This window comes from Muntiacus reevesi, chromosome 22 (assembly GCF_963930625.1).
Source record: "Muntiacus reevesi chromosome 22, mMunRee1.1, whole genome shotgun sequence".
Classification (NCBI taxonomy): Eukaryota; Metazoa; Chordata; class Mammalia; order Artiodactyla; family Cervidae; genus Muntiacus; species Muntiacus reevesi.
In genome coordinates this window covers 11,663,147-11,690,891 of record NC_089270.1, presented here as the reverse complement: position 1 = coordinate 11,690,891, position 27,745 = coordinate 11,663,147, and the positions used below count along the sequence as shown (strand labels likewise).

Sequence of the window (27,745 nt, the reverse complement as noted above, 5' to 3'; positions counted from 1 at the left end):
GGATGTATTGTAAGTGTGGGCTTGGACCTCAACTGTTACAATAAGATGTCAATGAGAATGTCCAAGGTGAATGAATCCAGACATAGTGTTATAGTAAATTATTTATGTATAGATATAGTTTTGTTATAAGGAACTGACTCAAATCATTTTAAAATATAGGGGAATTACCAAATGGCTAAAAGAGTTATAAGAGGCTCAAGAGGGTAAAGCAAATGGACCTCTCTTCCCTCTTACATTCCCTGTAAGCCTCTTGCGTGCGTGCTAAGTCGCTTCAGTTGTGTCTGACTCTGCGACCCCACAGACTACAGTCCGCCAGGCTCCTCTGTCCATGAGATTCTCCAGGCAAGAATACTGGAGTGGGTTGCCATGCCCTCCTCCAGGGAATCTTCCTGACCCAGGGATCAAACCTGTGTCTCTTACATCTCCTGCATTGGCAGGCGGGTTCTTTACCACCTAGCCACCAGGGAAGAAGCCCTATAAGCCTCTGAGAAGTGTTACATTTTTAAAAACCATTTATATTTAATATTTTGACTAAAGAAATTTAAAATTTGTTTCAAATCAAATATGAAATTGAGACATGAATACATTTTATTTGGGGCACTTTTCTAGAATCATGCACACTTTCCTTTGGAATTCCAGATGGTAAAATCCCTGGTCTATAGGCTCATATCGATTTGCTGTGATTCAGCTTCACAACTAGAGCTGGTCTGGGCCTCAGAAACCTGAATATTCTTGCCTGGGTCTGATGGATGGGTATGTATGTGCAGGATGGAGAGGGGGAGGATTTCTGTCAAATCACTGTCAGTGTCAACACCAAGTCCTCCTGGGCAGGGACCCAGGCTGCTAACTGGGTGTTACTGTCTCCCCAGTGTCCAAAACACAGAAAGGAATGTTTGCAAGTGAGTATTGCTTGGGAAGCTGAGAGGTCAATTTCCACGTGAGAGGAATCCTATTCTTCCAAGCACTGAGACTTCCAATCTGCCAGAAGCAACATCTGCCTCATGCAATTATGGGAGTACAGAGTCTCGGGTTTTCATCTCCCCAGGGCCCTGTGCCTTCCCAGCTCGCTCAGACTCCATTAAACCACGCAGATTGGCACTGGAGAAACAAAAGAATTCCTTCTGCCTGGAAGAAAACAAGTTCTGCTTCCACTAGAGCAAGATGGCCCCTCCATCCAATTAAGCCTATAAGAGAGGTGCACAGCCTCCCCCACAAAATGCTTCTTCAGTCAGACAGCATCATCTCCCCCACACCAGGCAGTGCAGGAAAGAGGAAGGTGAATCTGAACGAGAGTGGTCCAGTCCCTAATGGGCTCACAGGCAGGATGAAACCAGAGGCAAGCACAAAGAAAGGGCACGTCCTGATGTTACCCGAAAGGACCAAAGGCATGGTAAAGGGCTATTAGGAGGATTCAGCAGAGCGAGCAAAAGCTTTTGTCCAGAGCATCAGGCCAAGCGCAGGGGATGTTCAGCTTCTTTCTATTTTCAGAAGGGCTGTTCAGTTATATTCCTTTACTGGAGTTTGGAGTTGGATCTTTCTGGAAGGCTGAAGGATGTGGATTGAGAGACAGAAAGAGAAAAAATGGTACCTGAGTATAGGAACAGCGGGAGGATTTCGGGATGGTGGGGGAGTAAGGGGGAATTTGGAAATATGGGTAATTGAAAGGGGCTAGAGGTTAGATCAGTTCATGGCAAATAGATGGGGAAAAGGTGGAAACAGGATCAGATTTCATTTTCTTGGCCTCCAAAATCAATGCAGATGGTGACTGCAGCCATGAAATTAAAAGACACTTGCTCCTTGGAAGAATAGCTATGTCAAACCTAGACAGTATTTTAAAAAGCAGAAACATCACTTTGCCAACAAAGATCCGTGTAGTCAAAGCTATGGTTTTTTTAGTAGTCAGGTATGCATGGGAGAGTTGGACCATAAAGAAAGCTGAGCAGCCAAGAATTGATGCTTTTGAACTGTGGTGCTGGAGAAGACTCTGGAGAGTCCCTTGGACAGCAAGGAGATCAAATCAGTCCATCCTAAAGGAAATCAGCCCTGAATATTCACTGGAGGGACTGATGCTGAAGCTGAAGCTCCAATATTTTGGCCACCTGATGCAAAGAGTGAACTCATTGGAAAAGACCGATATGGGAAAAGCTGAAGACAAGAGGAGAAGGGGTGGCAAAGGATGAGATGGTTGGTTGGCATGACCAACTCAACGGAAAGAGTCTGAGCAAACTCAGGGAGACAGTGATGGACAGTGAAGCCTGGCATGCTGTAGTTCATGAGGTCGCAGAGAGTCAGACGTGACTTAGCGACTGAACAACAAGAGGCTAGATGGATTAGAATGAGAGACTAGGCCCCAGTTCGGGACCTTGGGTGTCCAGCTGAGGAATTTAGGCTTCATTTGCTGAACATGGGACCCATTACTTGGCCAGATGGCAACTATTAATATTTACAAAATTAGCAATAAGCACTTTTCCATGTAGTAGCTTTTCTAATGCTATAAAGCCCTAGGGACAAAGGCTGGGGACCTGGCCCACTGCCCAGTGCCGGCCACGCAGCTCCCCGCTCGCATCCACGTGCCTCGCTCCTCTCTGACATGGCAAAAGTATCCAGCCCTATGGAGACTGAATGATGCATCCAGTCTCTGATTGCTGTTCTCCAAAAGCATACTGGAAGGGATGGTAACAACAGCAAACTCTCCAAGGCCGAGTTCCTAATCTTCATGAATACAGAGTTGGGTGCCTTCACAAAGAACCAGAAGGACCCTGGTGCCCTTGACCGCATGATGAAGAGATTGGACCTCAACTCTGATGGGCAGCTAGATTTCCAAGAATTTCTTAATCTTATTGGTGGCCTGGCCATTGCTTGCCATGAATCCTTTGTTAAGTCCGCCTCTGACCAGAAGTAAATTGGAGGCACCTTTGGGCCTGGCCTCCAGACCCACTCTCTTTCTTTCCAGCCTCGCAGTTCTCTGCTCTTCACAGCCCCCACATGCCCTGAGCCCAGCACACCCACCTACCTAGGCAGACCACTCCTATTAGTAATAAAACAATATTGTTTTTTAAAACAAAACAAACAAACAAACAAAAGGCCCTAGGGAGTGTGTATTATTGTGCCCATTTTATAGATACAGGAACTGAGACCAGCAGAGAGAGGAAAGAATCCAGGTTAGAGGAGGTTCCTGCAGAGGCATCTCTGGGAAAAGGCTAGGATTCTTCCTCCAGCAATTCGTCTCTATGGCTCCCATGCTTCATATGCATCTCGGCCCCAGAGATATCCTCCCGCCTGCTAAAGTGGCCTGAATTGGGGCCCAAGCTCTCATTCTAACCCATCTAACTTCTAGCACCATCCAACCACCCATATTTTTAAATCTAAATCCTGTCCTCGCCACCTCTGCTCTGCTTTGTTTCACAGAACTCATTACGGCCCGACTTTAAATATTTACTTATCTCTGATCTGTGTCCTCCATGAACATGCAAGGTTCATGAGGGCGGGGGTCCTTGTCTGTTTTGTTTTCTTCTGGATAGAGCCTATAACAGTGCCAGGAACACAGTAGGAACTCAGTAAGTGATTGTCAAATGAATGAATACATCATCATAGGCAAAGTCCGAATGGCCTGGGCTCCTGCTGGCTGCAGATACTAGAGGGTGCCCGACCGCAGGGTGACTCTGGGTGAAGGACCCAAGAGAGCCCCATACTCTGTGATCTGCGACTTGGGCGGAGGTTCTCTGTAAAGTGAGAGTCCTGGGCTGGATGGCTTTGGTTATGGGCAGACAGGGTGATACAAGTGAGGGCCTGGGCCAGACTGTCTGGGCTGAGTCCTGGCCGGGACTCCTGCTAGTGGGCGGCCTTGGGCAAGTTCTCCAAATTCTATGAGACTCAGTTTGCTCATCTGCAAGATGGGTGTAATAATAGTAATCACATCCTAGAGGATTGTTTTGTGTTTTGGGGATCACATCAGACAGTGCCAGTGAAGAACTCAACTCAGTTCCTGAAATAGAATGACACCTCTGGAAATGGGGGAGGTGCTTTGACCCATTTATTCAATAGCATCTTCTGTGAATCTTCTGGGTGAAGGGCACATGCTCCAAGGATGACAGGTGAACTGGCTACTCCTGTCCTCACCGAGGGGAAAGGAAGGACCAAGCAGTGTGCTCAGGGGTCTCACATATGATAACACACTCGTAATGCCTCCCCAGGTTCAAATCATGTCCAAGATCACTGGCCAGATAGCTCTGGACAGGGTTTCTCTTTTGAGTCTCCATTTTACAATCTGCAAAATGGGATGATGATAGAACCTACTTCCCAGGTTGAGGCAAATTTAAGTGAGATGATGTGGATGAAGCCCACTGCTTGTCACAGGGAAAACATTTTGCAAATCTGGTCTTTCTACTCCACTGTGTGAATGCAGGACCATCCTGAGCCTCCCGGGGGGCCTGGGGTTCAGAGGCACTAAGAACAAGGCAGTCGAGTAAATCAAATATCAGGATGGGACTGAGCTGCCATCTCGGAGGCTCAGCCCCCAGGAGCCTCCTCAGACCATCCCTGTAAGGCTTACCCCCCTCCCAGGGTGATGGTGGGGTCTGCATGAAGTGACTCAGGACCTGTTTCCAAGACACAGTGGCTGCTACATGGTGGAAGGGATGGGGCTGGGCCTGGTAGCCAGGAGCCGAGGGTACCAACCTCCTCAGCAGTTGTGCAAACCAGAGTCAGGCACTGAATAACCCTGAGACTTGTTCTCCCCATCTGAGAAATGGGTCTAATGATGGCACTGCCCGGGGGAGGATGAGTCATTGCACAAGGAGCCCTGGAGGCTGCAGGTGATGTGATCCCTTTGCACACTTGTATTGCAATGTGTAAATCACAAGGCATTTCAGATCCACCTTCTTCTTGTCCTTCCAACAGCCTCGTGAGACAGAGATGATGATGAAGTGGCCAAACTTCTGGAGGTGACGAGGGTGCACCAGTGCTGTTCAGAAGGATTTGTTGAAGAGAGCGTGTTATAGACCAGCCAGACAGTAAGAGCTGGCTATGGGTAGGGAGCATTTTTTATAAATATTTCTATTTAGCTGGGTTCTGCCCGAGACAGGCCAAGGCCAAAACAGCAGGGATTCTAGCAACCTGCCTTCAAACCCCAGCTCCACAGCTCATTACTTGTGTGATCTTGAGCACATCTGTACAGCTCTCTCTGCCTCAGTGTTCTCATCTGTGAAAAGGGGATGATACAGACCGTACCTAATCTGTAGGGTTATTGCATGGATTTCCTGAGTTAACAGGTAAAACAAACCCATAGGAAATGTGAACTTTTGGAGTTTGGGGCCCAGGTCTGATGATGCAATGACCCTGCTCTCTGCCTGACCTTTGCTGAATTGTTCCCTCCGAGGCATACCAGCCTGGCTGTCAGTGAAGTTGCTCAGTTGTGTCTGACTCTTTGTGACCCCATGGACTGTAGCCTGCCAGGCTCCTCCATCCATGGAATTTTCCAGGCAAAAGTACTGGAGTGGGTTGCCATTTCCTTCTCCAGGAGATCTTCCTGACTCAGGGATCGAACACAGGTCTCCTGCATTGCAGGCAGACGCTTTACTATCTGAAAAGCCTGACTGCTGGGGCCATGTAAACCACAGGGCACGAACCTTATGACCAAGCAAACCTCCAGAACTGCCCATCTTTCCCTTCAGGGGGCTCAGGGAATTCTCTCTCCCCTCCAACACCCACTCCAGGCCACCTACTCAGAGGGCAGCTGGGCTAATTGTTTTTCCCTGCAGCTCTCTTGAAGACAGGATAGCAAAGTTCAGGCAAGCTTCAGAGACTGCCTCTAAAATTCCAGATGACATGGCTTCAAGACCAATTAAATTTATCTTTGTATCCCTTCAGCCTTCCTTGCTTGCAGACTGAGATACCAGCCGAGCTGACTGGGGGCTGTGGCGCCCCCGGCCCAGGGGCACACGTCACCCAGAGCATTAACCATCACGCAGCAGCCAGAGCAGACAGGAGCCCTGCAGTGACTTCCATAAAGGCCCCTCCTTTTAGACACGAGGAACTTGAGGTCAGGAGAGGGGACCGCCCAAAGCCACAGTGCAGTGCTCGGTGGCCTGCCGCTTGCCCACACACATCACAGCAGATAAGCCTGGGGGTCTGTGTTCTCAGGAGCAAGGAAGCATTAGAAAATTCATGAACTGGGGCATGCATCATTCCAAGGTCAAGAAAAGTTTGCACATTTCCTCTACACTTAGGGAGCATCTCAGTGTCACAGACCCCACCATCAGATCTATGATGATACAAAGAACTAAGACCTTAGACCTCAGTTCTTGGGAAAGACCATCACACGGACAACCACTTGATTCCACAGCAGACCCAGCCAACTTCCTAAGAGAGGAGTAGCTTTTGCAGAAGACTGAAGTGCGTGTGTGCTCAGTCATGTCCCATTCTTTTCGACCGCATGGACTGTAGCCTTCCAGGCTCTTCTGTCCAGGGGATTTTCCAGGCAAGAATACCAGAGTGGCTTGCCATTTCATCCTCCAGGGGATCTTCCCAACCCAGGGATCGAACCCGCATCTCCTTCGTCTCCTGCCTTGGCAGGCGGGTTCTTTACCACTGAGTCACCTGGGAAGCCCTAAGACTGACGTGGGAACGGCTAACTCTAGCATCTCACAGGAGAGAGGTGATGCAGTGAGGGGTCCAGCATATACCTTGCACGGAGTGAAGCCAAATGGAGCTAATTAGGGAGCAAGTCCTGAGAACTGTGTATCACTACATCTAATTTTCACAACTCAAGTGAGCTGTGCACACTTATTCCCATTTTACTAACAAAGATACACAGAAGCTAAGGAACAATTCTTTTTCCTATTGTTTGAGAAGAAGACTGAATTAGAGCCGAGCCAGGAAGCTAATGGGACCCACACTGCCCCACCGGAAAGCCTGAACTATCTAAAAGAGAAAATTCAGAGCTCAGAAGGTTGTCTGAAGGAGATTGGGCATCGCCCTGTGAGGAACTCCGAAGTGGCAGGAAGGATGCAGGGGTGACAGTCTCTGATTTTCTTTTTTCCTAGTTCCCATCAAAGGAAATTCATCCTGCTGCTGCTCCCAGCCCACCAGAACGTTTTCTCCAGCTATAGAAAACATCTGAGCCATGCCCCAAATGAGATTCTTCATTTCAAAGAGAAAAGATGTGATTTCTCAGTTACTGGAGACATGAAGAGTCTCATAAGGTGAAAATGCGGCTGGACTGTTTGCGACCACTTTAACATGGATGAATATGTGTCGTCTCATATTTTGATAAGAATCAAACTGTCCTTTCTTCCTGGGCTTGGATGAAGTACAGAGAATTTAAGATGAAAAGCTTATAGAAAAGAAGTGCTGTCATATACGCAGAATCTGGGTCCACGTGAGAAAAATATGAGATTGAAGAGGATGGCCTGCCTGACTGCCTGACTTCCGATGCCAGGGCTCTAAGTTTTGGGGTGCCTCCCCCTGCTCCCCATCTGCAAGCCCCGCTCTGCAGGTCCTGCAGCGCAGAGGTCACAGCTTCAAAGCCCGGAAGCTCGGGCTCCAACGCGGCTCTCCTGCCTTCTTGCTGTAGCTATTTGGGGTCATTATCAACCTCTCTGAGACGGAACCTTTAATCTTTAACATAGAAAGTAATAATATCTATTTCCAAGAACTATTACATGAGTTAAATGAGATCTTGGCTGACATCTATTTAACATCAGTTCCAGGTACTGTTTTAAAGTGCTTGACATCTATTTCCTTCTTTAAGCCTTGCAAAAATCCTCACGAACCAGATGTCATTGTAATTTCATTGAATAGGTAAGGCAACGGCTGAGAGGTTCTGAAACTTGTTCAAAGTTCCACAGCTGTGGGTGGTGGGACTGGAAGGCAGACCCAGGCAGTCTGACACCAGAACTATAGCTCCGTGAGCTGCCCTCTGGAGTTCATTCTGCTATGATAGAATCATATTTTCTCTCCTCTTTTTAATCTCTCATGAAATTCCAGTATGAGATCCTTAGTATTTTGTAGATTAACAATAAATATTGTGATGAAATCACAGTCATTAATAGTAGCTCTGCATATAATGTGCCAAGAAAGAGCTACTGTCCTTAAGCAAACATGGAATATTTACAAAAGTTGATTGCAAGCCAGCCACAGAGTAACCTTAACATGTTCCCCACAGGAGAAATTTAAGGGTTACTTTCTATTTACACAACAAAATAAAAATTGCAGTGAGTGACAAGAACAAAGACACATCTACTGGGAATTGAAAACATTATTCTAATTAATTGTTTGGAGTACGGAATCAAAATGAAAAATTATGTAGAAACAGGAACATTGAGAAAGTGACATACTAACATTTTCAGAATGTTGGCAGACCTGTGTTCAAAGAAAAAAATGTATGAATAAGAATGGGACAAAGCAGAAATCAATAAAACTGCAAAGCAATAAAATGGATAACAGGGTTTAGCCTTGCAAATAAAATCAGATGCAACCTTTTGAAAATGTTATCTAAAAGAGAGACAGCAAAAATCAAATAAACAAAATTAAATCAAAAGAGAAGATATAAAGAATAGACATGAGGACATTGTATGTAGGGCTTCCCTGGTGGCTCAGTGGTAAAGAATCTGCCTGCCAATGCAGGAGACACAGGTTCAACCCCTGATCTGAGATGATAACACATGTCACGGAGCACTAAGGCTGCGTGCCACAACAATCGAGCTGTACTCTAGAATTCGGGAGCCTCAACTACTGAGCCCAGGTGCCGCAACTACTGAAGCCTGTGAGCCCTAGAGCCCCTGATCCGCAACAAAAGAAGCTACCGAAATGAGCAGCCCTCACACTGCAACTAGAGAGTAGTCCCTGCTCCTTGCAACTAGAGAAAAGCCCACGCAGCATCACAAGGAGACAGATTAGACTGGTAATTAAAGAAGAAACTGATAAAATATCCTCCAAGAATTTCTTTCTGAAAAGACTGGGTTGAGATGGTTTTACTAGTGAGGTCTTTTGATACTTTAACTACTAATGTTATATGATATCATCCAACCTAGACAGCACATTAAAAAGCATATTACTTTGCCCGACAAAGGTCCATCTAGTCAAAGCTCTGGTTTTTCCAGTAGTCATGTATGGTTGTGAAAGTTGGACCATAAAGAAAGCTGAGCGCCCAAGAATTGATGCTTTTGAACTGTGGTGCTGGAGAAGACTCTTGAGAATCCCTTGGACTGCAAGGAGATCTAATCAGTCTTTCCTAAAGGATATCAGTCCTGAATATTCATCGGAAGGACTGATGCTAAAGCTGAAGCTCCAATACTTTGGTCACCTGATTCGAAGAACTGACTCATTTGAAAAGACCCTGATGCTGGGAAAGATTAAAGGCAGGAGAAGAAAGGGATAGCAGAGGATAAGATGGCTGAATGGCATCACTGACTCGATGGACATGAGTTTCCACAAGCTCCGGGAGTAGGTGATAGACAGCGAGGCCTGGCGTGCTGCAGTCCGTGGGGTTACAAAGAGTCAGACATGACTGAGTGACAGAACTGAACTGAGAATGAGTAAAAGATGAAAAGAGATTTTAAAAATATAGATTAAGCATTTAAAGTCTAGATAAATCTCATCTCTAGCTGTAAGTATATAAGTCTAAATAAGACATTAATGAATAAAATTCAACAACATTTAAAAAATGTTCCATAGTGACCAATAAAGATATATCCCAGGGGTGTGAGGATGGTTTAACACAAGGCATTCTAATAGTATGCCATATCTAATAATTGATTGTCAGGTAACAAAGAAGCATCATTAGCCTAATAAAAACTAGAAGATATTTTCCACATTGCTGATAGTCTATAGAAACTAAGATGAGATATATAATTCCTAACCAAGATAAATAATATCCATCTTAGATTGAAAAATTAACACATTTAAATTAATGATGAAACACAATAAGTATTTCCAATAAAACAGAAAAATAAAAAAGATGCCCCCTGAAGTCAACATTATTAGCATAGCCTGGTCAATGCAATTAGACATGAATGTCAGTAAAACAAAAAAAAGGAGAGATTAATTATCAGAAAGGAAGAGACAGAATTGTCAGTCATTACAGATGCTATCAGTAATCACTCATTTGAATTGTCTAGATAAATAAGCAGCCCAAAAGTATAAGAAAACAAAAGATAGTTCCAGGCTAACATATATAATCAGTAGTTTTCCCATATATTTTGTTAACAACCAAACGTAATGGAAAAAAACTCCAGGAGCAGCAAAAAAATAGAAGATAACTATAATTAACAAAAAAATTAATCCCCCTTTTATTTAGTTAGAAATACAATAGCAATAAAAATAGCTGAGTGATAATAAGGAAATCTAGATAAAGAGGTAGGCATCATGTGTTTCTCAGCGGAAATAATGAGTTATGAAAAACAATCTTAATTGGGTTCAAACAGTTTAACACAAGTCCAGTCACAGCTTCAAAGACTTTTTTGTATTGAAAATGAGGAAATAAAGTTCCCAAGGGAGAATATACAAGCGAATGTTTCCAGGACAGTTTTGAAAATCAACACTAGTAGGGACAGTATTAAACATATAAAAAACTTACAATCGTGAAAACGAAGTATGGACACTAGAATAGACATGAAGGAACAGAGTGGATGGCCCAGAAGCAGAAAGCCATGCATACTGTGAATATAATGTGTAATAAAGAAACCTCAAAAGTTAACAGAGGAAACGTTTGAATTAAAGAGTAGTTTAGGAAAAAGTGGCAAGAGAGGTGGGAAAAAGATAAGTGCAAATGCTTCATACCACATTCTAAAATAAGTCAAAAGATTTTAAGAATTAAATGTAAAAACTAATACCATAGATGACCCACAAATAAATACAGATAAAAATTTATTGTATTCCTAAGAAGAAATTTCTAAGATAAAAACCACTGGAAGAAATCTCAAAGGAAAAGAAAGACTTCGTTATATTTAAAGATATATTTTTTAAATCCATACACTGAAAATAAAAAGGAAACTAAATGTAAAAATAAATCAAGCCATAAAAATATATGCTACGTGTATATTATCTATGGTGAAACAGATCACCAGCCCAGGTGGGATGCATGAGTCAAGTGCTCGGGCCTGGTGCACTGGGAGGACCCTGAGGAGTCGGGTGGAGAGGGAGGTGGGAGGGGGGATAGGGATGGGGAATACGTGTAACTATATGGCTGATTCATGTCAATGTATGACAAAACCCACTGAAATGTTGTGAAGTGATTGGCCTCCAACTAATAAAATAATATTTAAAAAAAAAGAAAAACTATAGGTAAAATGCAGGACATAGAAAATTTAATAACTAAAAGAGAGGCATCCAAGAAAACAAATAGACAACAGATATTAACAGAAACTTTACAAAAGGAGCTATCGAAATAAACATGGGAATAAAGGATTAACCAATAAACATGAAAAAGGTGCTCAACATCATTAATCCTTAAGGAAATGCAAAAAATAACCACAGTGGGACATTACCAAGTACTCACCAGAATAGTTAAAATGGAAAGGACAGACTGTATCAAATATTAGCTAGAATGTAAAGCAACTGGAACTCTAATACATTGCTGGTTGGAATGTAAAATGGTACAACTACTTAAGAAAATGAATGGACAATATCTAATAAAGGATACACAATCCTAAAAAAAAAAAAAGAAAAAAAAAAAGAAAAAAATATATGCTACGAATATATCAAAAGGTTAATATCCTTAAAAGCAAAAGAGGTGGTAAAAATTACTAAGAGAATCATTAGCATTGGTAATGAACTCCTCAAAGACGCCCATATTCTAATCTCTGGAACTGTGCATATCAAATTATGTGGCAAAATATTTTTTTGCAGTTAAAGATCTCCAGATGGAAAGATTATCCTGAGTTATCTGGATGGGCTGCAATCACAGGTGTTCTTATAAGAAGGAGGCGTGAACTAAGAATGATGCCTGCCATATCAGTAAATAAAGGAGGTCATCCATCAGTGAATGCAGCCATCCCACTGACAGTGAGCCCAGAGGGAACGTGAAACAGCAACGAGGACTGTCCACCATCTCGCCATCTTCAGGACTGCAGCCACCTTTGACAGTAAGCCCTGAGGAAACTCAGGATGGGAAAACACAGGATATCGACCCCAAATAGCTGAGGTGCATATCAAAGGAATGATTTCAGTGAGCCCAGACTCTTCTATCTTCCCATACATAGAAGAGCGTTAAATTCCTAACCTTGGGACAACTGGTTTTCTTTAATTAGCAATAATCTTTTGATGTTTCTACTTCCTGCCCTTTGTTGCAAAAACTATATATTTCAGCTCCTTCCTTGCCTCCTTGGAGCAACTTTCTCAGGTTGAGATGCTATCTCCCGGGCTTGAAGTCCTAAGAAAGTGTGCAGAATAAAATATAGCTCTCAACTTTTAGGTTGTGATTTTTTTTTTTTTCAGTTGACAGAGGCAAAGGGAAATGTGACCAAAGAAAGGAAAAGAGGAGGCAGTGTGATCACAGAGTCAGAGATTGGAGCGATGGGGCCACAAGCCAAGGAATGCCGGCTTCACCAGAAGCTGGAAGAGACAGGAATAGACTCCTCCTCCTCAGAAGGGCCCAGACTTTCTGACACCTTTATTTCATCCCAGTGAAACTGGATTTTTTAGGGGAACTGCTGACTGAAACTGCCCGCCCTGGCCAGATCCAACAGCAACTACTTGCAAGAGTAATCTTACAGTAGGAGGTCCTGGTAAGGAACTTGGAGCTAACAAGCTACCACCAACAGGAATAATTCAGAAAAGGCCAAAAGGAAAAAGGAGATGCCAACCCGTAAGTCTTACCAACGTCCCAGAATCCTCCTCACTGGAATCCGTCTTGGCCGAGTGATGCCTGCACCGCTAGGAAGGACCCTGGGTCAGAATGATGGGCCAGAGACAACCCAGAAACTAGTCCCATCCCCATAAAACCCGAGACTGTGAGCCACGTGGCTGCGCAGTTCCCTTGGGTTCTCCCACCCTGCTGCTCTCCACCCGGCGCCGCTTCCCAATTGAGTCAGCACGTGAGTCTCTTTGGCCAATTCATTTCTGATTATTGCACAGAAGCCCACTATTGGACCCTGGAAGGAGGCCCCCTTTCTGCAACAGTTTTGAACGTCTGGGGTCCAAGAATAAATTTCCATCTCATTTGTGGTGATTTGTTACGGCACCAACAGAAAACTAATGCACTTATGAAAAATCCAACCTTGTTAATTAGCACAGAAACACAAAATACTATTTATTCTAAAGCAACACTATAATGTTTTTGCCTATCAAATACCCGAGTTATTTAAATACTACGGATGACAACGGCATATTGACACAGAGTGCTCTTGTGCGCTGCTGGTGGGAAGGCAAATCGAGGTGGCCTTTGGAGAAAGATTTGATACGCCTGAAAGCCTTAGATAAATGCATATTCCTTGACCTGTTGTTTTCATTTTCAGGGTGCTAAACCACACAAATAGAGTTTTGAATAATGATTAATGTAGAAGATTGTTCATCCTAAGTTAAAAAATTCAGTGCTTCAAAAATAAACACAATCAAAATGTCCAGCAAATAAAACAATAATGAAACAAATTATGACAACTCAGAATAATGTACAGCTATTGAAATTATCTTGACAAATTATTTTAATGACTTGTTCACAACATTGTATTGTGAAATAATCAGCTTGCAAAAGGTTATGAATGTAATGAACTTAATGTTGTGTTTGTATATGTCTGTGTATAAATTTATCTGATTAAAAAACAATGGAAGGGACTTCCTTGGTGGGCCAGTGGCTAAGATTCTGCACTCCCAGTGCAGGGGGCCCAGGTTCAATCCCTGGTCAGGGAACTAGAGCCCACGTGCCACAACTAAGCTCCAGCACAGCCCAAAAATCACATAAATATTTCCCTATGACTGATTCATGTTGATGCTTGACAGAAACCAACACAATTCTGTAAAGCAATTATCCTCCAATTAAAAAAAATTTTTTTAATTAAAAAATGGGAAAAAGCCTTTAAAACTGTTAAAATATTTATCTAGCAATGGTGAGATATAGACATTTAAATGTTTTTATTTGTCAATTTCTTCTATACTGTGGAAGAGTAGATATGGATGCAACATAATCATAAAAATCAAGCAAGTTAAAAGAAAGGAGTTGAGAGATTTATGAAAAATATCTGTTTCCTTATGGTTGATGTTAGTGTAAACTCAGGAACAGCAAAAGCATTCAATAATGGGCAATAGTTACAGTGCACCTTTGTGATGGAATATAAAGTAACACTGAAAATGGATTTATGAGAGAAATGACTTTGATAGGATGGTGATTTTTTAGAAAGCAAAACACGAAGTTAAGCACAATGTTGTCTCTATTGCATAACAGATGAATAGAAATATAGACAGTAATAGATGTAGCTGCCTTCCCTAACTCGGCAGAATTTCAAGTCGCTTTATTTCCTTTTTTGTATTTCCCAAGTGTTTCAAGCTAAGCACTAAATATTTGTATAAAGGAACAAACTGGACGTAAGTCGTGTGTGAAGTGTGTCCCCACTGGAGCACTGATGAACCTCAAGCTCCTGCTTCTTTCTTGGCCTGATCCTCATCCGGAACGAATGCTCTCCCAGGCATATGAAACCATTAATTCATGGCCTGAAGCTGTTCTCATATCTCCTCACACTTCTGCCTACAATTTTTATCTCAGTTCCTTTCTTCTTTATCATTTTAGGAGAAATAGCTAATTAATATGCTTTTTGAAATATTCTTTGGAAATATAAAATGTCACATCAATGTTCAATCCCACAATGTTTTGTGATGCATCTTTGATTAAATTCAGGGTACCAGCATTAATTCCTACATTTACTTCCCTCTCTTGCCTTCTGGCATCTGTTCTAAAAGCCTTCTTGCTACTTCCTCCAGCCTCTGCCTTTCAGAGCAATTGCCTGCATTGAAGCACAGCTTTTCTCTCTTTAATTCTTTTTTAGAAACTTGGTTGTCTCTTTGAAGGTAAATGAAATTCGATTAAAATAGAGAAAATGAAATGCTGACACTTAGTGAAATAACTGTAGATCTCACTTGGCTGGAGTATTGCAAATCCCCAAAGAGATGAAAGAAAATTTCCCATTTGACATCCTTTCCTGTATTAGAAGCCCGAAATCCATTTTTCCTGAGCACGAATATGAAAAAAACAACAAAAAAAGACATTTGCTGAGTTACTCACATATCTTCCAAGACTATCTGAAATAAATCCAATCTGATGGGAAAAGACAGTCTACAAGGACCAATAGCATTACCTTCTCAGCTGGCTTGGGGTCAGAAAGTGGGCATGGGTACTGCGCTCCTTGGCCAGCATCATGCTTGTGAGCTTTGTTGCTGCCAGGAGAGGCAACCCCCTCCTGGGAGCCCAGGTACCTGGGTCTTGAATCATTTCTGCTTTTAAGTTGCTCTGTGACTTGGGCAATTCATATCAAAGATTCTCTGAAGAGTTGCTTCTCCTCCAGGGCTCCCTATCTTAGCATCTGCTACTGCCATGCTACCTGAGTGATATGCCAGAATCCGGAATTATCCTTGACTCCTCTTCCCTCAGGCCCTGCATCCCATCACTGCCTAAGCCATCTCATCCACTCATTCCTTACCTACCGCTATCACTCTAATCCAAGCTCCCAGCATCTCGCCTCTGGACCAGTGTAATTTCCCTGGGCTTTGTTGGGATCCAGTCCTTTCCCCAAAAGTCTTTTTTTTAAGTGCTCATCTTATTCTGTCATTGCCTTACTTCAACATGTCAAGGATTTCTCATTGCTCTTCGACAAAGATAAACCTGCATAAGCACACAAGTTCCCATCAAAGTATGTGAAAAATGGCCCACAGGCTGACCCAAACCCAAACAATGTTCAGTTATTTAAAAATCAAGAAATGTGACATAAAAATTCAGACTTCTAGCTTCTCTTGAAAATTGGATATGACTCAGCTGGTAAAGAATCTACCTGCAATGCAGGATACCTGGGCTTGATCCCTGGGTTGGGAAGATCCCCTGGAGAAGGGAAAGGCTACCCGCTTCAGTATTCTGACCTGGATAATTTCATGGATTGTATAGTTCATGGGGTCACAAAGAGTCAGACACGACCGAGTGACTTTCACTGTAAATGCTATCACCTTAGTCAAGTAGGTTTTCCTGGTGGCTCAGATGGTAAAGATTCTACCTGCAATACAGGAGACCTGGGTTTCATCCCTGGGTTGGGAGGACACCCTGTAGAAGGGATTGGCTACCAACTGCAATATTCTTGTCTGGTAAATTCCATGGACAGAGGAGCCTGGCGGGCTACAGTCCATAGGGTCACAAAGAGTCGGACACGACTGAGCGACTAACACACACAAGAGACAGTTAAGTACCTGTTTGGGAAAGAGTAGCAGGCCCTGTCCACCCTCGTTGGACAGGTCTACAGTCTCCACTGAGCCTCCTCCTCTTGCTCACCCTTCACTATACTCACTGTTCAGGTGTGTTACCTTCCCAGTAGCACCTCCCTCTCCCTCTCGGTGCTCCAGTTCCCCTAGGGTTTCTGCCTCTCAACAAATGCCAGGGCCTTCATTTATACTGTTCCCTCCACCTGGAATACCCTTCCCAATTCTGCTTCTTTCTCTCTCTCTCTCTCGCTCCACCACTCCCCCACCTGGATAAATCCTATTCATCCTCAAGACATGAGTTTCAGTGTCATTTCTGCTAGAAAACCATCTCTGACCCCCCTATTCTAGGACAACGCCCTACCTTTACCCCATCATGCTGATCATTCGTTAATTGTCTTTCCTGTGAGCTCCCCAAGGACAGGGAGTAGTCTGAAATCCTTAGCCACCAGTCAAACACCTGTCCCAGAGCAGAAGCTTTCTAAATATTTGCTGAATGAGTGAATCAACTTGAAACCTCTGGGCTTAGTATACATACACATCAATGAGACATGACCTACTACAGGACAAAGCAGAAGCAAGCAGAAATAACAGCATGGACAGGTATGCGTTAGGTGTTCATTCTGGGGACATGCTGAACCAGTCACTGTCTGCCAGAGATGTCCCCTTGGAGGAATTTATGCTGGAGTGGAGCTTGGGGATTTGAGGCTTGTGAGTATTCCTCCCCAAGGAGGACACTGGCTCATGGAGGTGGGTGACCTGTCCAAGGTCACACAATCCCTGCAGACTGTGAGCAAGATGAAGGTACAGACTGTACCTGGCTCATGTTTACCATCAAAGAAGCTCCAGCATCCAACTGAGTGATTTGCAAGTACACTGAGTGAATAGATGAGTGAAGAAAAAGAGAAGACAGAGGTTCAAGACAGAGCTGAGACCTGCTCTGGACTGAATGAGACCCCGTGAAACTCATATGTTGAAATCCTCACCTCCAGGATTATAGTATTAAAAGGTGGGGCCTGTGGAAGGTGACCAGGTCATGAGGATGGAGCCCTCATGATTGGGATTAATGCCTTTAGAGGAAAACACACAGGAGATGGCCTCTATCCCTGATGTGAGGACACAGTGAGAGTGTGGCTGTGGGTACAAGGCAGGATGAGCCCCTCGCCAGAAACTGACCGTGTAGGCACCTTGATCCAGAACTGTGAGAAACAAATTTCTGCTGTTTATAAGCCACTAGTCTATGGTATTTTTGTTGTTGTTGTTGTCCATCACTCAGTCGTGTCTGACTCTTTGCGACCCCTTGAATCGCAGCACGCCAGGCCTCCCTGTCCATCACCAACTCCCGGAGTTTACTCAAACTAATGCCCATTGAGTCAGTGATGCCATCCAGCCATCTCATCCTCTGTCATCCCCTTCTCCTCCTGCCCCTAATCCCTCCCAGCATCAGGGTCTTTTCCAATGAGTCAACTCTTCGCATGAGGTGGCCAAAGTACTGGAGTTTCAGCTTCAGCATCAGTCCTTCCAATGAACACCCAGGACTGATCTCCTTTAGGATGGACTGGTTGGATCTCCTTGCAGTCCAAGGGACTCTCAAGAGTCTTCTCCAACACCATAGTTCAAAAGCATCAATTTTTCAGCACTCAGCTTTCTTCACAGTCCAACTCTCACATCCATACATGACCACTGGAAAAACCATAGCCTTGACCAGATGGACCTTTGTTGGCAAAGTAATGTCTCTGCTTCTTAATATGCTATCCAGGTTGGTCATAACTTTCCTTCCAAGGAGTAAGCATCTTTTAATTTCATGGCTGCAGTCACCTTCTGCAGTGATTTTGGAGTCCAAAAAAAAAAAGTCTGACACTGTTTCCACTGTCTCCCCATCTATTTCCCATGAGGTGATGGGACCAGATGCCATGATCTTAGTTTTCTGAATGTTAAGCTTTAAGCCAACTTTTTCACTCTCCTCTTTCACTTTCATCAAGAGGCTTTTTAGTTCCTCTTCACCTTCTACCATAAGGGTGGTGTCATCTGCATATCTGAGGTTATTGATATTTCTCCCAGCAATCTTGATTCCAGCTTGTACTTCTTCCAGTCCAGCGTTTCTCATGATGTACTTTGCACATAAGTTAAATAAGCAGGGTGACAATATACAGCCTTGACGTACACCTTTTCCTATTTGGAACCAGTCTATTGTTCCATGTCCGGTTCTAACTGTTGCTTCCTGACCTGCATACAGGTTTCTCAAGAGGCAGGTCAGGTGGTCTGGTATTCCCATCTCTTTCAGAATTTTCCACAGTCTATTGTGATCCACACAGTCGAAGGCTTTCACGTAGTCAATAAAGCAGAAATAGATGTTTTTCTGGAACTCTCTTGCTTTTTCGATGATCCAGCGGATATTGGCAATTTGCAAACCCAGGGATCAAATCCATGTCTCCTGTATTTCAGGCAGATTATTAAACATCTGAGCCACTGGGGAAGCCCATAAGCATCCCCCAAAGGACTAAGACCCTTGTGGTCCTTCTCCTGGTTCTGGTGTGTGTGTCCTCAGTCACTAAGTTGTGTCCGACCTTTTGTGACCCCACTGTAGCCCGCCAGGGTCCTGTGTCCATAGGATTTCCCAGACAAGAATACTGGAGTGGGATGCCATTTCCTTCTTCAGAGGATCTTCCTGACCCAGGGATCAACCCAAGTCTTCTGCATCAGCAGACAGGTTCTTGACTACTGTCTAACAACTACTGTCCAGCATGGTTCTGGCACCGAGCTCCTAAAACCCTTGGTATTTCCTAATTGATGAGTCTATGTCAATGAGGTGACTTTTGGACTACACCTAAGGATGAGGGTTGGTTGCCAGGTGAATTGACCAGTTGATTAGAGAGTTGGAACTTTTGGTCCCACCCTCTAGACATCTGCGGAGGGGAGAGAGGCTGGAGATTGAGTTCAATGCCAATGACCAATGCTTAATCAATCATGTCTATATGAAACCTCCATTAAAACCCAAGAGGATGGGATTTGGAAGACTTTCTGGTTGGTGAACATGTTTTTAAAACATGGAAGCCCCATACCCTTTCCCTACACCTTGCCCTAGGCAGCTCTTCCATACGGCCGTTCTTGAGTCACATCCTCTTATAATAAACCAGTACCTAGTAAGTAAGCTGGTTTCCTGAGTTCTGTGAACCACTTTGGCAAATTAATTGAACCCTAGGTGGGGTCCTGGGAACCTCTGATTTATAGCCTCTAGGTCAGAAGCACAAGTAAATACCTGGACTTGAGATTAGCACCTGAAGCAGGTTCAGTCTTGTGGGACTGAGCCCTTAAGACCTGTAGACTCTGACACTGTGTCTGGGTGGATAGTGTCAGAACTGAGTTGAAGTGTAGGACACCCGGGCTTCCCTAGTGGCTCAGCGGTAAAGAATCCACCTGCAATGCAGGAGCCTTGGGAGGACTGAGTTTGATCTCTGGGTCAGGAAGATCCTCTGGAGAAGGGACTGGCAACCCACTCCAGTATTCTTGCCTGGGAAACCTCAAGGGCAGAAGAGTCTGGCAGGTTAGAGTCCATGGGGTCACAAAGAGCCGGACACGACTGAAGCGACTTAGCACACGTGTACACAAGTAGGACAGCCTGCAGATGACATAGGGAAAGGGTCCACAGGCTGGAACTGGAGTCAGAGTCTTAGTCACACTCCCAGGGAACCCAGAGGGTCCCATCTGGATGGTAAGACGCACCCCACATGTAGGAGTGCAGGCAGGCAGATTTGTGTTCTGGCTTCAGCTCCAACAATTATTTTTAACTAGTTAGTTCTATCCCTTACCTCTCTCAGCTCGTTTCCACGCCAATATGAGCCACTCACAAAGCAACTATCAGGTATGAACGGCATTAAAAATGTGCTTCACACAAGCATCATCGATATGAGCATTTGTTAGGTTTGTTTCGGTTGCCGCCTGCCTCCTGGTAGGAGGCAGCCCAGGGCAGGGTTGGTCAGCCCTCCTCTGTTCAGATGGCCAGAAGTGGTGGCCATTTAACATTGACCTTCAGCTGTGATTTATTCTCCTCCCTCCTGGTCCTCTTGGGGAAGGGGGAAGGGGATGACTCTGCTTCCCTAGGAGGCATCTTCGCCATTCTCCCTCCCTCATCTTCCCCAGACACTCAGGCAGCAAGGCTGTGGATTCCATCACCCCTCCTTCTCTCTCTCCTCCTGGCCGCGGCTTCAGTCCCCACCTCATCCTTCCCTGGCCAACAGCAAGTCCCAGTTAGGTCGTTCTCCATCCTTTGACTCCCTCTCTAGCTCACACCTGCCCCCTACCTCCAGCTTCTGACTCAGGTCTGGTTAGGTCACTCCCTTGCTCTAGCGTCGCCCAGGGCTCCCTACTACCCCAGGAGGAAGTCGACTGCAGCTCTGCGAACATGTGCCTTGCCTCTCACGTTCCCCATGCCCACTCTTCTCTCAGCCCCCAAGCCACGCCCAGGTCTCACATAGCCCCATTCCCACCCCAGGGCCTTTTCTTGGTTATTTCCTTTTTCTTCGGGGTCTTCTCTCCAAACCCCCTCATCACCTGCCTAACTGCTCACCCTTCAGGGCTCAGTTTAGAGGCCCCTGTTCTGAGCAGCCTCCCTTGATCACACCCATCCCCACCCCAACCTGGGCGATGTGTTCCTCCTTGCCGAAGTCACGTGGCAAGTACATGGCTGTGCTGGGATTTAAAGTCAGGCCTTCCTGCTTCCAAAACCGAAAGCCAACCACCAAAGATGGTGCAATTACATATGAATGTGGGAAAGAGTTCTAAATTCTTTCTAGTTTTTGCCATTACCAAAAAAAAAAAAGAAGCTGCAGTAAGCATTTGTGTACATATTTTTGTACAACCTAATTTGAATTTCTCTGGGATATATGCCTGTTAGCACAATTGATAGGAGGTATGGCAAAGGAATTTTTAGCTTTGGAGAAACTACCAAATACTTTTTCCTTAATGGCCATGTCATTTCACATTCTCAGTAGCAATTTAAGAGTGATCCAGCTCTCTGAAGGATTGCTAGAATCTGGTACTTTTACTATAGATATTCTCCAATGGATCAGTGGTAAAGAATCCGCCTGCCATGCAGGAGACACAGGAGTCATGGGTTCAATTCCTGGGCCGGGAAGAGCCCCTGGAGGAGGAAATGGCCACCCACTCCAGTAATTTTACCTGGAAAACAATCTCATGGACCAAGGAGCCTGGTGGGCTGCAGTCCATGGCGTCACAAAGAGTCAGACACAATTGAGCTGCTAAGCACGTGGGTGAGAAAGACTCAGGAGTGTGGTAGAGCTGAGCCAAACACTGGAGAGATGCCCAAACAATATTAAATGAAGACAGCAAGTAGCAGAACAATGTACTGGGTTGGCCAAAAAGTTCGTTTGGGTTTTTCCATAAGATATTATGGAAAATATTTATGGAACTATTATGGAAAATGTCCCATAAGATATTATGGAAAACCCAAATGAACTTTTTAGCCAACCCAGTGTATGGTGTGATTCCATAAAAAAAAAAACAAACCTATGTGTATATAAGTTATCTAAGCAAAGTCAAAGCCTAAATGAACATAAGTGATCTCTTGACAACAGCCATTGGGCAGATGGATTCATACATTCTGTACGTTTTGAACTGGTTTGTATATTCTTTATTTTCTAAAAAGATACTCAAACCCAATCAAAGAAACTCAGCAACAGCTCTTCTCCAATAATAAACAAAACGCTTGAGTGCTCAAGAATTTTGAGGCTAGGGACAGGCTTTCGGAGGAAGGGCTCACCTTTGACGGCCCATCGTCTGGAAAGGGACACGGGGATCGGGGATGGTGACATGAACTGAGAACGATGTGGCTGGCTGGGAAGCCGCACTTACCTTCCCCAGCAGCTCCGGGAGGCCCAGCAGTTGCCCCGTGAAGACCCCAACGCAGATGGAGATGGCGGTCACCTGCCCCAGAGAGCCACGCATCTCCTTGGGCGAGATCTCACTCAGGTACATGGGGAGCGCGCTGAGGGCGATGCCTGAGGGGGAAGCATGGCAGCCGTGAGAGAGCTGTCTCCTTCACAGAAGATGCTGGTCACCCTACCTCCTTCTGCTTCGCACTTGACAAAAACAGCGCTGTAACCACAGCACCAATCAATGTGCTTCAAGTTAGGTTGGATTCACGCCAGTGTCTAGCCTTCAGGGAACCCCTTCTGTGAAGGGCTGACCCCGTTTATAAGCTGAGCACCTCGTGCATTGCATCTCAGCCCAGGAGAACTTTCTGGTTCTAGAACACAAGGCAAACACGCCTAAGGTGCAAAGAGACGGCATTATCTCTGAGATGGCGACATAAATCAGATGCTATTTGAATGTTTATCCCCAACACACATGTTGAGATCACTGGTCCTCATGGAAAAATCATGCGACCACAAATCAATTTGGCACATGGTTGCTTGGGAGTCGTGGAATAGAAACCTGCAGGATTCAAGACCCACAGCCCCACTTTCTTCTTTAGCTGGCCTTGTACGTAAACTGGCTTCTCCTAGCCTCTGCTTTCTCATCTATGAAAGAAGGGTCATGATAACTGTCTGTTCCTATTGTGGTGGGAACATTAAGACTACATACAAAGCATCTGGCTCATGTGGGCTCATTGGATGGACATTTGGGAAACTGATAGGCCCTCACCCTGACACTCCTGCTACCCTCTAGGGATAATTATCATCACACCCCTGGTAGCTCCAGCTTCCCTTGTAGCTCAGCTGGTAAAGAATCTGCCTGCAATGTGGGAGACCTGGGTTTGACTCCTGGGTTGGGAAGATGCCCTGGAGAAGGTAAAGGTTACCCACTCCAGTATTCTGGCCTGGAGAACTCCATGGACTGTGTAGTCCTTGGGGTTGCAAAGAGTCGGACACAACTGAGTGACTTTCATTTCACTTCATTTCCCTGGTGGCTCAGATGGTAAAGAATTCGCCTGCAATGCAGGAGACCTGGACTCAATCCCTGGATCAGGAAGATCAACCTGAAGAAGGGAACAGCTACCCACTTAAGTATTCTTGCCTGGAGAATCCCATGAACAGAGGAACCTGAGAGGCTACAGCCCATGGGATTGCAAAGAGTCAGACACGACCAAATGACTGACACTAACTCAAAAAGCTAGCAAGGAAATATTAGGGCCAGTAGAAAAGAGGGGGTGTGGGTTGTGGTGAAGGACAGTAAGCATGCCTCCTTTATGGGGTGCTGTGCAGACTGAATCCCTGGAGGCTAGGGGATGCTCAGCAGAGGGCCAGGCCCATGGGACACTGCCAATTAACCGAGGCCCTTCTGACTTGTCTGTTGTGAAGTGATATGGAAAAATGATATGTTGATGGCTCAACAGGTGAGGAGATAGCCGCTGTATGATGACCAGCTCATCCCAGTTTGCAGGGGACCAACTTGGCTTTAGGGCTTCCCCGGTGGCTCAGTGGTAAAGAATCTTCCTACCAAGGCATGAAACACAGGTTCTATCCCTGGGTCGGGAAGGTCCCCTGGAGGAGGAAATGGCCACCCGCTCCAGTATTCTTGCCTGGGAAATCCCATGGACAGAGGAGCCTGGCAGGCTGCTATCCATAGGATCACAGAAGAGTCCAGCACAACTTAGCGACTAAATAACAACAATGACATCCTGGCTTTAGCACTGAAAGCTCTGTATCCTGGGAAGATTCTGAGTTCTAGGCCAGCGAGGATGGTTGCTTATCTGGAACCTGTGGTGTGGTACCAAGCGCCCCCTACACCTGAGTGGACCCTCTCAACCTATGACCCTGTCGCCTACCATTCTCCCCATCCCTTGCCCCCAGGTGTGCCAACCATAAGGTTTCAGGACTCTCCAGGTTCACTCTGATCATGGGACACCAGCCTTCGCTGCTGTTTCTCCCAAGCGCTCTGTCCTCACAGCTCCATGGATGGATGCTCTTCTATCCCTCCCGTCTCAGTCCAGCCTCACTACCTCCTGTTAATGGAACTTAATGAGACCCAAGGGGGTCCTTCGCAGATGTAACCAGGTTAAGGTGAGGTCACACTGGCTTAGAGTGGGCTCTCAACCCAGTGACTGGTGTCCTTACCAGATGGTAAGACACTTGGAGACACAAAGGGAAGAGGGGCACTTGACGATGGAGCAGAGACTGGAGTGATGGGTCCATAAGCCAGGGAATGCAGCACCAGAAGCCAGGAGAGGACATGAAATGGACCCTCCCTCAGAGCCTCTGGAAGGGACCAACCCTGCAGATACCTTGATTTTGGACTTCTGGCCCCCAGAACTCTTTTTTAAGCCCCCCACTTTGGTGACTGCAGCCACAAGAAATTGCCACAGCTCCTCACAAGGCCTTCACCTCTGGAAATCAACCCTTCCCCATCACGCTTATGTTCAGTCTTATGTTCCTCATGGCACCTAGTGCTTTTTGAAAGTTATATTGTTCAGTATTTACAGCGGACCCTTGAACAACATGGGCTTGAATCACACAGGTCCACTTATAGTTAGATTTTTTAAAAATAATATTTATTTTGTTGGCTGTGCCAGGTCCTAGTGGCAAGCACACGTGATCTTTAGTTGTGGCATGCAAACTCTTAGTTGCGACTTGTGGATCTAGTTCCATGACCAGGGATTGAACTTGGGCTCCCTGCATTCCGAGTTCGGAGCCTTAGCCACTGGACCACCAGGGATGTTCCCTGGAGAGTTCTTAATGCAGCAGATGTGGGCTTGCATCCCTGGGAGTGTGGGCAGCTCTGGGAAGGCGGTGGAAGGAGCCTGTCCACCACAATCATCCACAAACACATTTGCACTCTGATCTCAACTTTATAATCTGCATGGATTCGGCCTCAAATCCATGCTGCACCATGTCAGTTTCAGTGTCAAAATGATGTGTTTATTTTTGTTCCAAGCCTTCTGGAAATAGGACACTTTAGGCAGGTGTCTGACATTTTCTGCGATGGTTCCAAATATTCCCTCTGAGAACCCAGTTAGAGCAGCACAACCTCCTGAAAATCCTCCGGGCTTCTCATTTGGCTTTAAATTATTTATTTTGAGCAGGACAGCAACTCATCTCATGACCAGCAATTTTCTTTTCTTTCTGACCCACTGCTTCACCTTAAGTGCCCTGATATTCCAGTCTCTGCTTTGAGAGGGTCTGATGAGAATAAATGGCATGCAGCTTCCACATCTTGGCTCAGCTGCAACAGGCCACATTAGGAGTCAGAAAGAGTATGTCTCCCCCAACCCACTTCTTGATTTTACATTTTTCTACTTCTTTTGGAAAAGTTCACAGGACGAGAAGTCTAAAAGATGTTTGTCTTGAATATGTGGTTTTATAAAAATGGCATCTCTCTTTGAATCCAGCTTATTTTTAATTAGGGAAATTCAGAGAGCATCCAGTTATGTGTAATGAGTAAGTGTCACCTCCCCCAGACTAACTAGACAGGAGAAGTAGCAGGAAAGAGGCTAAGTGGATAAAATACAAAACTGCCAGGAAGACAGGCTTCAAGGGACTCCATCAAGAAAGGACTTTCAGATGCTCCCATCTCACCACCCTTCCTCCTGAGCAGGCAGGGACTTCAAACCCAGACCATCTGTTCGAATCTTGAACCTGTATCTTGTTGTTCATTCGCTCAGTCGTGTCTGACTCTGCGACCCCATGGACTGCAACTTGGCAGGCTTTTCTCTCCTTCACTGTCCCCCAGAATTTGCTCTAACTCATGTCTGTTGAGTTGGTGATGCCATCCGACCATCTCATCCTCTGTCACCCCCTTCTTCTCCTGCCTTCAGTCTTTCCCAGCCTCAGGGTCTTTGCCAATGAGTCGGCTCTTCCTATCAGGTGGCCAAAGTACTGGAGCTTCAACTTCAGCATCAGTCCTTCCAATGAATATTCAGGGTTGATCTCCTTCAGGACTGACTGGTTTGATCTCCTTGCAGTCCAAGGGACTCTCAAGAGTCTCCTCCAACACCACAGTTCAAAAGCACCAATTCTTCAGCACTCAGCCTTCTTTATGGTCCAGCTCTCACATCCGTACATGACTATCTCGTTAACAGAATAAAAATGATAACAGCAACAATAATGGCAATGCTACCATTACTGGTGCTGTGGGGCGGTAACAGGGCCTGGAATACACTCACTGTGCACACGCAGCACACCTTTAAATCTTACATTCCCTAACAAGACGGTTTAGGGGTACTTGGTCCTTTCGCATAGAGAGAAAGAGGCTAAGACCGGCAGGCAGACTGCGGCCATCCAGGCTCCCTGTGTCCGCATCCTTGGGTGGCTGGACGCCTCTCACCCTGACTCTGCACCTGGCCACGGCACTCACGTTGGCCAGTGGGACTCTAGCGAGTGTGTCCAAGCAGACTTGACAAGCCCTCGAAGATGGGACTTGCCCCTCTTGCTGCTCACTGGAATCCCAAAAATCTCCCTGGAAGAGGCTTCACCCCACTATTTAGGGGCTGGGGTGTCCTGTTCACACTGTGTCCCCAGCGTAGACGAAAATCAGGCACAGCACGCGCTCTGCAAATGCTTGGAGCATAAAAGAAAGAAGGAATGAGTCAGAGACCCAGATAGGAGACAACCCTCACAAAAACCCCCTGACATAAAAACCCACAGACCTCTTGGGATATGAATTTTATGGTGAAGATGACAAACACAACACATGATGTGTAGAAAACCATCCCTGTTTTTGGCATTGGTTTGGGATCATCCCAGTCAACACTTCTCCATGAGAGGAGCATCATGGGTGAGCGGTCCATCCCAAGGGGCTGCCTCACTCCATGCTGGGTTTTCGCATCCTCCTGCATGCTAAGTTGCTTCAGTTGTGTCTGACTCTTTGTGACCATATGGACTGCAGCCTGCCAGGTTCCTCTGTCCATGCCATTCTCCAGGCAAGAATACTGGAATGGGTTGCCATGTTCTCCTCCAGGGAATCTTCCTGACTCCAGGATCGAACCCATGTCTCCTGCATCTCCTGCATTGGCAGCTGGGTTCTTTATCACTAGCACCACCTGGGAAGCCCTCTTGCATCCTCAGTCTCTGCCAGTTCAGTATCAGTAGAGACCCGGTCATCTGACAGCCACAAAATACCCATCACATTTTGATACACACACACCTCCCACCAAGGAATGTGTTACTGCCTCCTCCTCTGACACAATGAAGTCTCACCTCCATGCACACCCATGATGAAACGTCCCATGATGAGCATTTCCAAGGCTCCAGCTGGGAGAGAACAGGCCATCAGCAACGCGGCAGGAATCCCAAACCCATTGTTGACCAGCAAAGTGTTCTTCCTTGAAGAAAAAGAAAAGGTTTGATGAGGCTGCCACTGGCCTGTCCACTCCAGGAGCAAGGTCCAGACTCCTCAATGG

The 27,745-nt window shown here is 45.4% G+C and overlaps 1 protein-coding gene and 1 pseudogene across 1 annotated transcript in view; one reads left to right on the top strand and one right to left on the bottom strand.

Annotated features, from left to right (window-relative positions):
- Positions 1-27,745, bottom strand: part of SLC2A9 (solute carrier family 2 member 9) — a 208,827-nt gene that overhangs the window by 141,419 nt on the left and 39,663 nt on the right. Inside the window, exons 4-5 of the mRNA XM_065914116.1 lie at positions 27,543-27,667; positions 22,261-22,406 (exon numbers count right to left, since the gene is read on the bottom strand). Of these exons, the coding sequence (XP_065770188.1) occupies positions 22,261-22,406; positions 27,543-27,667 (271 nt within the window). The remainder of the gene's footprint in view (positions 1-22,260; positions 22,407-27,542; positions 27,668-27,745) is intronic.
- On the top strand, positions 2,591-2,902 carry LOC136153061 (protein S100-A11 pseudogene; annotated as a pseudogene).